Source organism: Penicillium pulvis, assembly GCF_028828015.1.
Source record: "Penicillium pulvis strain IBT 33274 chromosome Unknown scaffold_8_segment0_segment0, whole genome shotgun sequence".
NCBI classification, from domain to species: domain Eukaryota; kingdom Fungi; phylum Ascomycota; class Eurotiomycetes; order Eurotiales; family Aspergillaceae; genus Penicillium; species Penicillium pulvis.
This window is the reverse complement of record NW_026643080.1, coordinates 2,659,905-2,670,973: the sequence shown is the minus strand read 5'-3', so window position 1 is coordinate 2,670,973 and position 11,069 is coordinate 2,659,905. Positions and strand designations below refer to the sequence as shown.

Sequence of the window (11,069 nt, the reverse complement as noted above, 5' to 3'; positions counted from 1 at the left end):
ATATGATTCATGCCCTCAAAGAGGGGTAAGTGTCAAAGAGAAGCTAGGTAAACCCTGAATCCCAATTGGAGCATACCCGACCGGCTCAAGTGACTAATATAAGGGTTCGGTCACTCCTACCTAAGTGGAAATCCCCCTGACCATTAATCGCGCCCGAATCTAGTCAGTTAAAAATGGGCACCCAATATACTATCATGAAGGAAACCTTGAGGAGAGAGTAGAAAGATAGATCAGTTAAGTACTTGTTCTCGACAGAGATTCGACGTAACCAGTGTTTTGTTGATTGCCCGCAAAGGACATAATCCTGGTCTAGAAAGTATTCCGTGGATGACAATGTTCAGTCTGATTTCCCTCAGCCAGAAAGACACCTCTCATGAGTAGTTGATGGCGGCTACGTGCCCGAAATCACCCTAGTTCATTTATGCTTGATTCGAGATGCTCAGAATTAAATTATAGATTTAAGTCTTAGTAAGGTTCCAAGGATTTTATAGAGTAACAAGAGTAAAAGGTGGACAATTTGTCGGGTACCAGAAACATTCTGTGAGATTCCCTATGGGAATGTGTCTTGGTATCCTACTATACCAATCGGCGTCTCGTGCCCGGTGAATCAAAAAGCCCGTTGACCGCAACATCGTATTTAAAACGAAGCAGCCTTCAAGGCATCGTCATATTTCACCGCCACTGAGGTCTATACAAGTCGAAAATGGTGGATTGAGGTAAGCTCCGAGCCCGATCGGACGTGTTGTTCGGCCGACCGACCGATTATGGTAATATCTCGGATATACCGGAATTACCCTTTTCGATAACTATGACCTGTGATCATAAAGCGAGGTAGATATAAAACCAGCAAGCCCGCCAAATTGATATTGATCATCAAGCAATCAAAAACATCATATTACAAAGTATCTGAAAGCAACATCAACGAATTCTACCTACGACTCAATCGTGTAAATTGCCACAATGACTCAATTCAAGAACTACGACTCTAAGACTCCCACCTACTCTGTTTCTATCGAGTCTTCCGAGCTGGGTAAGCCCGAGAAGAACGAGCACGAGAAGTAAGTATAAAATATTGACCCTCCTCATACGAAGCCCCTCATATCCATGTCCGTCAAATTGTATACAGCAGTTCCTGACTTTTTTTTAGCATCAGTGCCAAGGCACCATGCCCAACGCACGGCCCAAGCCAGTCTGAACGATTCGATCGCGAATTGCAAAGGCCACAAGCACAGGAGATGATTCGTGCATTGACAAAGGCGTTGAATGATATCAATGACCAGGACAAGTGCACCAAGTGTGCGGTGGAGAATGCCTCAACTCTTCTCACCACTCATGTCCGGGACATCAGAGCGCTGAAGCAGAATGGCGAGTGGACCAAGGAAGAACGAAAGGCTCTTAAGGCAGAGGTCAAAGGCATTTTCAAGCCTGTGAAGAAGAGCGTGAAGGCCTTGTGGAAGGATGGACGATAGATTTCCCGCACTTAGGTGTATTTGTTTCGAACAACGGCGGCTAATGCGTGGATGTGGATTGGATAGTTGTGTCTTCTAAGGACTTAATGGTATTTTATTTAGTCTCAATTACATGTTGAATTCGCTTCTCTACCAGAATTTCATTGAATAAATCCATACTTGGACTTCAAAACTCATCAAGTACCTTCGCAGTCCAATCCCACAATCTTCCAGCCAAAACTTCATCCTTCGCAGTCTTATCAAGTCTCCCTTCCTCTTTTTTCCCGACAGGCTCATAATACATTCCATTTTCAATCCTCTCACGGGCAACGGTCGCAGCCCAACACTGATTATAAGCACCCTCCTCGGGCTTCAAAAGCTTCCCAAAATTAGTCGTATAGATTAAAGTTCTATCAAAGAAACCTAGGCCCCCCACGAGATCAGTAGCGACCACACCCGGATGCACAGCTACAGTCAAAATACCGGGATATCTCTTCGCAAGCTCACGCGCATAGATCAGATTCGCAAGCTTACTCTGTCCATAACGGCGCCAAGGACCTGGGAACAAACAGTCCTGTGTAGTTTTTAAATCATCGAAAACAATACCTCTACCTGGGTGGAGGAGGAAGCCTTGAGATGTGAGGATGACAATACGGGCATCACCGCCTCCCCTAGAAGTGTTTTCGAGTAACGGAAGTAATTTCCGTATTAGAAGGGCGTGACCGAGATGGTTTGTGCCGAATTGGACTTCATACCCGTCTTTCGTTAGACCGGGGCCTTGGGCCATGATTCCTGCGTTGCACATCAGGATATCGAGGCGGGTTGTGTCGGATGTGAATCTCTCCGCTGCTTCTTTTACGGAGTCTAGGGATGCGAGGTCGCATTGGACAAAGGTGATTTGTGTTTTTGATCCGCTGTTGTGGATTTGTGTGATGACTTTCTCGGCGCTTTGAGCATTTCGTCCACTGATGTAGATGTGGGATGCGTTGTGTTTGGATAGGTGGATTGCTGATTGGGCGCCTAGGCCGTTTGTTCCTGATGGCGTGGATGTTAGATAAAGATAGCCTGAGTCTACCGCAGCTATCATTATTTGCTGAGCTCGTGGGGAATTCAAGCTCTTACCTCCTGTAATGAAGACTGTCTTCCCTGAGAGGTCTGGGATATCGCTGTCCGCATTGAAGTTCAGATCTGGCATTCTGGCACTGTTGGCTGAGTAGAACTACAACTCGAGCAGTAACTGATGGTTTAAATACATCTACTAAGAATATTCGACGGACTGGTATGTTAGACCGTCGGATGTTTGTTGAACCGCAGCCGGATAAGAGGGCGTAGATGTTTGCCCGACCTCTCAAGCATTTCCTAAAATGGAACAAGTGTGGAGACCACCTTGTTTTCAAAGTCATTTACATGATTCATGTGAAATATGGATCATTCAAGTTATACATTGTAGATAACATACACTGAAAGAGATATATTCGTAACTCGTGACTAGCTAGAGGGGAATATTCAAATGCGGAAAGATTCAAACATAGTGGAAATATGTACACATGCATCGAATAAACGTAGCAGAGCAATAAAGCCCAAGCCGGATTACCACCCATCCAACGGAGTAAACAGAGCCTGGACACCATCCTTCGGTGAACATGTCGCGCCTACTTTGAGCTCTAGTTTAGCGTCGGGGTACTTCAGCTCAAACTTGAAGCTGCCAACGAGAGCAGCGAGCAGGCAAGCCAGTTCAGCTTTAGAGAACCCCTGGCCAATGCAAGCACGTGGGCCATGCAGGAAACTCAAAAATGCATAGTTGCTCGTAGCACCGCCCGTATTTGCCTTGCCTGGACCCATCCATCGATCAGGGTTGAACTTATCCGCATCGGGTCCCCATAGCTCAGACATATGGTTGAGAAGCTCGGCTGAAATAACCAACCACGTTCCCTTGGGAATTGGCTGCCCGACCAATGAGGTATCCTTCAACGCCACACGAACAGTGTTAGGAACCGAGGGGTGGAATCTAAGAACTTCATTGCAGACAGCATTCAGGTAGTGGAGGTTATCGATAGCGGCGGCGTCAATAGGCTCGGGGTTCTCGACATTAATAGAAGGAAGGTTGGTGCGAACTTCTTCGCGCAAACGCTCTTGAACATCGGGATTCTTGCAAAGAGCATAAACAGCCCATTGAAGCGCGCCTGCTGTAGTTTCGTGTCCTGCAGCCAAGAACGTCATCAACTGGTCTAGAAGATTCTCTTCTTCAAAATTTCCACTTCGCATCGCGACCGAGATAATATCAATTCCTGTATCTTTCTTCTCATCCTCCTCGGCTTGCTTTGCCCGCAGCATCTGGCGCGCTGTCTCACGGATGACATAGCGACCTTCAGCAAAACTCTTGTTGCGCGCGGTGGGGAGTTTATGTATGAGTCTCATATCTCCGAGTATGAGGCCAATCGTAAATAGAATCCGGGTGAAAGTGCCGGGGCTTGTAAAGATCTTTTGGTACGACTTATAAAGGCGGTTGTTTGGATTTTGCAGCGAGTCGAAGTCGTGACCCATTCCGGCTAATCCGATAATGTCGAGAGTGGCGCGGCTAGCGTATGTGCGCACTGTGATGCAGCTGTCCTCATTTGGTCCTCTGGACTTGACTTCACGGCGGATCAACTTGGCCATTTCGGTGCTCTTATTCCAGAAGATGGGGTAAAGATCCTTAATGTGACGGTAAGAGAACGCGGGCATGAGATTCTTTCGTTGAAACTAAGTCGAAATTAGTTTATGTCATATCGGAGCCACTATCATATGACTTGCCTTGTGTTCGTCACCTTCAGCAAGCAAAACCCCGTCTCCGACCACACGGCGCAGGTTTTGTTGCGCAATAGTGGGTTTGGCGAAGTCATAGACCTTTGAATTTAATACCTCGCTCAGGGCTTTCGGATTCGTCAAAACAAGGCGCTCGATCTGACCGACAATATAGTATCGCAGCAATCCATCATTAGGAATCGTGGTAGCCCACTCTTTGATCAGCTCGTGGGGAGTGTCAACCAAGCCAGAGGCCGTATTTCCTTTCAACCAATGCCGGGCCTAGCAGACGTTAGAGACATACCCATATGTCGCGAATCCTCTAAAAACTTACCGATGGCGTGGGTATTTGCCTCAGAGGTGTGAAGTATCGAGGGTAAAGAAAGAATTGGTAAATAAGCTTGGAAACGGTGATGATGGTGAAAAAGAGGGCAATAGTGATTGTCCTCGAGTGTTTGATGGCATAGTCTGGCTTGAAGTATACTGCGGCTACCACGCCGAGATAAAGGATGTTGAAACCATCGTTTAAGCGGCCCATTCTGGTCGTTGGCGGGCAACTGTTGTATCGCAGTCTTCAGGTCGCGCAAAGGCGGAGTCGTAAATCCGTGTGGGGCTTGCACAAAGGATGCTGCAGGAGAGGCAGGCGCGGTCTGCTATCTTTCTTGTAACTGGACTAAGGCCAAAAGCGAAACGGTTTCCAGTATCTGGCCCCCAAACCTTATACTTCTGCAATGTGTGTGATTTGATTCGACGGGAGATTTAGCCTCTCAACGGATCTGACGAAATCAATGATTGTGCGAGATTTTCGCTGTTCGTTCTGTAAATGTCCAGCAGAAATGGATGGACATGTCTGGGAGTTTATAAAACGAGTTGGAAGTTGCGAAGGCACCGACGTTTTAGCGTTCGGTCGGAGCGGATTTGCACGAAAGCCGGCAATACTCGCAATCTCTACCAAATTGGGTTACCAGTGGTGCGTATCCACTCGAGATCGACCACCGAATCTGCTGCCTTTTTAGGCAATGATCTTACCCCCGCCAATCATCATTCTCGTGATTGGAAATTACAGAAAACACGACTCGTTTGCACTCGCACCTATCGACTGTACTCATCCAGATTTCTTCCTCTTGGCTGAGGAGAAATGAAATGATATCAAAACCCTGAAAGGAAACTTATGATAATTGATAATTCACATGAGACGCAAGGAGCCGAACCTGGATAGGAGATAAAAGAAACAACTTGACACAAGTCACACTGCCAGGTGCCCAAGTGTGCAGATGTTGTATCAACTTAGCCTAATGATTTGCGGCACTGTGTCATCCTGACTAGAAGAGACCTTCAAGTTGTCTACAGTCGGCGTAATTCAATGGGTCACCCCACCGACTAATTCGGCAAGCATATCGTTGGTAACCGACTCCACGCGGATCGCATCCGATCGTGGTGGACACCTGTCATTAAGCCAGCCACTTCTTGGCATTGCTAGAACAGAGCCTTGTGATCAGACTACTAGAGCTTTATAGTAAATCAAATTTGTATATTTCATCATTCAGTCCAGACTATCTCAGCCACACAGAACCAAAACTCCATAAGCCACCTCCATTAGTCAAATCCCATAAGCCGATCAAACTCCTGAACAATCTCCTGTTTCATTTCCTCCGACAGTTGCATCTCAATAGTCTGAGCATAGCCATCCATAAGCCGCGCAACAACAACCGCCTTGCGAGTCTTACCCCGAAACTTTGCTTCGATGCTCCTGGCAACACCCTGTGAGGGATAAGCCCATAGCCCGATTCCAGCTGTATCCTTATCAGCAATGCCGTCCATTGTCATGGAAATCTAAAAGAATGAAGGGCTTACCAGACGGCGCTTTTGTGGCGAGACCGATAGCACCTTTAGCTAACCCCCCTTAAGGCGCCCTCTCGACCGCCCTCTTGAAATCCCTTCCAAGGATGCTTAATTAGACCCGTGATGCCTTCTGTCATGCCACCGACGAAGTTCTTGCTGCCAACTTTGGCACCAGACTTCCAGTCTGTAACTGTGCCATAGTCCTTGGGTTTATCTCCGTATACTTGTGATACGTGTCGGAAGCCATCTGCTGCTGCGGTTGGGATGTCGACGAGCACGCCTTTGAAGTATCCCGTTGTAAATTTCCCAAAGCTGTTCAGTGATGCCCCTGCCATGTCTCCTGCTGTTGTAAAAGGGCTTCTGGGGCTTGTGGGACGATCATTTTCAGACTGGTTAGTGGTGGATCTGGATTGTAAGGAGGATAGATTATCACTTGATCCGGAATTGGGTTGATTTCGCTCGGATGCTGGGGATGTTTTAGCGCGCCTGAGCTCTTTGAAGGGTTCGTATAGCATTCCAGTGCTTGTTTTTAACATTCGAGTTCCTGTGGATATTCCTGCAGATATGACGCCGGTCAAGGGATCCCATCGCCGGTTTTCGATCGTAATTGGATTAATTTCATGGCTTCAAACTGTTAGATAAAGATGGTGGCGATGAACAGTCGGGTATACGTACCATTGGAGGTTGTCCGTGTCTATCCTCGAGTACTCGATCAAGGTCTGTACTGCCATTTTCGATAGATTTAAACTCCTCTTGTTCTTCTTATAGTTCCACACTGCAACCTGACCTGGTATAATCATGCAGCGCATTCGTTCAAACGGCAGGTTGCGATGAAATGACTTTACAGCCTCGTCAACCCCAGATTCGGTGTGCATCTTGCCGGCAAGCTCTTGGGCGGCGACAGTGGCTTCTGGTGTAAGACAAAACTTGATCGCCTTTGCAAGATTGTGAACAGTGAGGAGTTTATGAGGAATAGGCCTTGGTCCTGCACCGGCGCTGGCGACCATTTCACCCCAAAATGGCTGACTGCAATATGATAAATCAGCATGAGGGTATTACATAGGATAGGGGAATATCAAGTGGTCATACTCTCCAAAAAATGGGACAATAGCCGTTGGCTTTCCGTTTATCAAACCACATGCTGTGGTTCCGGCTCCTCCGTGGTGAACCACAGCAGCCACATGCTGGAAAAGCCATTCATGCGGACAGTCTCCAATGTAGAAAATGTTTTCGTCTTCACTTCCGTTCATATTACTCCAGCCCTTGGAGATCACAGCCCGGGCACCACTTGCCTTCACAGCTTTTAGAACAGTGTCTATCAATTTTTCAGGCTCGTCCACGACAATACTTCCAAAGCCAATGTATATTGGAGGCGTGCCTAATAGCAGGAATTCTTGCAGTTCAGGAGACGGGTCGTACTCCGGAGGGTCCCTGAAGAAGAACCCACAAACATCTGTGAAGCGATTAATATCCTCATTGAGAAAGCAGCAGATTTATACATACCAACATAAGCTGGCCAGTCCCGTGGCTTTGGTACTAGAGCAGGTGACCAACAATAAGTGAAAGGGATCTTCAGTCCTTCATGTAGACTTGGTCCCTCGGTTGTTGGTATCGGACTTAGGTCTATCGAAGCTCGCCATTTATTGACCACATCCGCTAGTCTTTGAAACCGAATTATAAGCAACATATCGCCAACACTCTAGGATCCACACGTGGGAACTCACCCTTGCCATGTAAGCCATTCCACCACGCCATATGAAGCCCAACAATCAATCCCTTTGTATTCCGGGTCTGCAGTCAAGCTAGACAAAGGATGCGGGAAGGACTTAGTACTGCTCCACGGCATCGTAAACATCAAGTGGATAGGGATACTCAGCGCCTGGGCGCAATGAATATGTGCAAAGCTGGGTGGATTAGCAATGATAGCATCCGCCACAAATGGTTCCTGAGTGTATGGATCATGTTCAACACAGGACCTCCAACACCCTTCCAGCATCTCGCCAATCATAATTTTCTTCTTGCAGATTTCGCCTTCCCGCAAAGTCTCCATTTGAGGAAGAAGACCGGGATTTTTGACCATATATGCCATCAAATCTGCTGGATTTCCGCCGATAGGAAAGAACTCCAGTCCAGAACTGTGAATGAAATCTGCAAAGACGCCGTGGGTTGCGATCCTAACACGGTGACCATGCCTTTGTAAGGCATTTCCCAATGCGACGAATGGCTGTACATCTCCACGGCTGCCCACAATTTGGATGACTATGTTCAATTTTAAGTTGAATGAGGATGATTGCCTAACTCTCTCGTTGTAATCGCTGGATTCCCGACGAAGTTCTTGCTGATAATTGATACTCTCAGCAATTGCTCTGGCGACTGTTGATTCAAGGTTGACGTGAACGCGACCATCGGCTATGTTGGTAGTCAATATCTCAATTTCAATATATCCATCGGTCTGGACTAGGCATACCCTGGACTCGGCCTGAATCTGCTATCATCTCATTCTCGTATGGTGCATAAGATGTAGCTTCAGCCTCCCCCGAAGCATGGTCTCCTCTTGGGCTATCTGACATCTCGGCTCCCAAAATGATATTAGGTAGATCGACGAAACGTTGAAATTGAGCTTAAACGACTGAAAGCAAAACAACGTCAACCTTGGATCGATCTCCCCGCAGATAAATTATGTCATCATGCATGTACTTAGTCAGCTAGTGGATCCACCCCACACTTTTCAAACTAATAAGCGTTTAAGATTGGGTGTAGAGTAACCAATAAGCTTGCCTTTTGGGCAACAGACTTTCAGTTGAAGACTTGCCACTGTACAAATCTTGAATATTGACCTTCAATTTGGCGGATATGATGATGCTTGCCTCAGGGCGGTAAAGTTGGAATGTTGTACTGGGCAAGGCACCTGCAGCCAAATTTGGGGGAAAAATAAAATGGAAGTAAAATATCATGTAATCCAGATCATGGCGTACTCAATTATCCTAAATCATTAACCGTCTTGTTTTAAATGTATCGTCTACACCTGAGTCACTTTCTTGTTCAAATAAGGTCCACCGCCACGACTGGCGAAGCCCCAGCGGATCTGGTTAGCCATGCCGATCTCAACATTCAGTTCTTCTGCCCAGGTCCAGACTAGACCCGGGTTCTTCTGGAATCCTCGTCCAATAAGGACGAAATCCAAGCCATCATTCTCCAACAGACCATTAGCCATGTGGCCGGAGTCGATCATGCCGACCGAGCCGACCTTCAGCTTATCCCCAACAGCCTCCTTCACCTTGATAGCAAAAGGCGCCTGGAAAGCTGGCCTAGCATGAATATGCTGCTTGTTGTGATTCCCTCCACTGCTGATGTCCATCACATCAATATTGCCACTGTCTGCCAAGGCCTTAGCCAGACGAACGGTGTCTTCTACGCGCCAGCTGGGTTCATCGGGCATAGACTCCTCCAACCAATCAGTGGCGGAGATACGCAGGAAAACAGGCATGTCATCGGGAACATTCTCTCGGGTCAACTTCGCAATTTCCATGGTCAGCCGAGTCCGGTTCTCAAAGCTACCACCGTACTCATCGGTACGATGATTCACGGCCGGTGACACAAAGCTCATAAGAAGATAGCCGTGGGCGTTATGGATTTCGACGAAATCCACGCCCGCTTTCACAGCTCGCTTGACCGCAGCCACCCAGTCTTTCTTGAATTGTTCAATGTCGGCTTTCGTCATTGCCTTGGGCGTCGGAAATTCGTCCTTGAAGGGAACATCGCTTGGCCCGATCACGTTGTTCGGCCATCCGCCTACTGCCTCTGAGGCTGTATCTCCTGCGCTCAACCACGGGGCCACAGTGCTCGCCTTGCGTCCTGCGTGAGCGATCTGAAGACCGATGATTTGGTTCTGGCTGTGCACAAATTCTACCACGCGACGGAGTGGCTCGATCTGGGAGTCTTTCCAGAGGCCATGGTCTTGTGGAGTGATTCGACCCTCGGGCTGTACTGATGTTGCTTCGACCATGAGGAGACCAGGTCCACGCTGGGCGATTCCTCCCAGGTGGGCCATGTGCCAATCTGTCATGTGGCCATCATCGGCGCTGTATTGGCATAGAGGTGAAAGCTATTGTATATTTATTATTAGAATCAATTCAGGCCGATCATCAACAGGAAAATGAATGGTAGCAGATAGGCGTACCCCAATTCGATTGTGAAAGGTTACACCCCGCACTTTGAAAGGCTGGAACAGCTTTGGTGGCTGTGATCCATCAGACTGGGGGATCGCTGCGGATCCCGCGGGCGGGACTTGAGCGGGGGTGAAGTAAGAGATGCCCTCGGCGGGCTTGTTCACGATATCGGGACGAGTGGATTGCGCCATTGTTTCCAAGGTTGATGGGCAGAAAGGGATATTTTTTTTGCCAAAGAATCTCTTTTGAATACGAGTTGACAACACAGTGGCTAAGTAGTTAACCTTTTTCTGTGCAAAGAGGCCAATGCCCCACCGGCTTATAAATTCACAGCTCATCATGCATACCGCATAACCTTTGGAATCGACGTCACCATTCGAGGATCCATTAAATAAGTCAGCATTGGTACTGTAGTTTCTTCGGGATATCGGGAAATCGGGATTTGAGGGGGAGGTTTGTTCTTGTGTTTCTCTACATTCTCAGTACGGGGAGTTGGATCCGGTCGCGCAACCCGAAGACGGAGGCGTACATAAGCGCTGTAGGTCCACGGTCAAAAGTGTGATATTCAAGGTCGAGACTTCTAATGCTAGTATGATCAATTTCTACAGCTTTTATCACTATGTACTCGAACTATGTCCATATCTATGTCGCGTCGGCGTATCTTCAGATGTCCCCGCATTCATGGATATACCATCGCTCACTAGATTGATCAAACCGGTGGAGCCATTAAGAACAGGACTCGGGAATGCCCAACGTTAATTACATTCCATTTGAAAAGGGGCTATTCAGCAATGAGTATTGTCGGTTAATATTGCTCACTAGATCA

General features: G+C 47.5%; 5 protein-coding genes across 5 annotated transcripts; 1 reads left to right on the top strand and 4 right to left on the bottom strand.

Moving 5' to 3' along the window:
• Positions 1–960: 960 nt before the first annotated feature.
• On the top strand, positions 961–1,469 carry N7503_010409 (uncharacterized protein; the record flags this gene model as incomplete). The annotated part of the gene is made up of 2 exons (XM_057069955.1): positions 961–1,058; positions 1,148–1,469. 2 exons carry the CDS (start codon positions 961–963, stop codon positions 1,467–1,469), a joined length of 420 nt encoding a protein of 139 aa, XP_056916566.1.
• Positions 1,470–1,635: 166 nt separating this feature from the next.
• Positions 1,636–2,643, bottom strand: N7503_010408 (uncharacterized protein; the record flags this gene model as incomplete). The annotated part of the gene is made up of 1 exon (XM_057069954.1): positions 1,636–2,643. The coding sequence occupies one exon, from the start codon at positions 2,641–2,643 to the stop codon at positions 1,636–1,638; it is 1,008 nt and encodes a 335-aa protein (XP_056916565.1).
• Positions 2,644–3,038: 395 nt separating this feature from the next.
• Positions 3,039–4,770, bottom strand: N7503_010407 (cytochrome P450; the record flags this gene model as incomplete). The annotated part of the gene is made up of 3 exons (XM_057069953.1): positions 3,039–4,190; positions 4,227–4,514; positions 4,567–4,770. The coding sequence occupies 3 exons, from the start codon at positions 4,768–4,770 to the stop codon at positions 3,039–3,041; spliced, it is 1,644 nt and encodes a 547-aa protein (XP_056916564.1).
• Positions 4,771–5,828: 1,058 nt separating this feature from the next.
• On the bottom strand, positions 5,829–8,644 carry N7503_010406 (putative sterol glucosyltransferase; the record flags this gene model as incomplete). The annotated part of the gene is made up of 7 exons (XM_057069952.1): positions 5,829–6,065; positions 6,131–6,698; positions 6,750–7,100; positions 7,164–7,527; positions 7,578–7,735; positions 7,799–8,483; positions 8,542–8,644. The coding sequence occupies 7 exons, from the start codon at positions 8,642–8,644 to the stop codon at positions 5,829–5,831; spliced, it is 2,466 nt and encodes an 821-aa protein (XP_056916563.1).
• Positions 8,645–9,093: 449 nt separating this feature from the next.
• N7503_010405 (NADH:flavin oxidoreductase/NADH oxidase) lies at positions 9,094–10,471 on the bottom strand (the record flags this gene model as incomplete). Its single annotated transcript, XM_057069951.1, has 2 exons — positions 10,255–10,471; positions 9,094–10,179 (listed from the first exon to the last, which is right to left on the bottom strand). Exons 1-2 carry the CDS (start codon positions 10,432–10,434, stop codon positions 9,094–9,096), a joined length of 1,266 nt encoding a protein of 421 aa, XP_056916562.1. The 5' UTR covers positions 10,435–10,471.
• Positions 10,472–11,069: the final 598 nt, after the last annotated feature.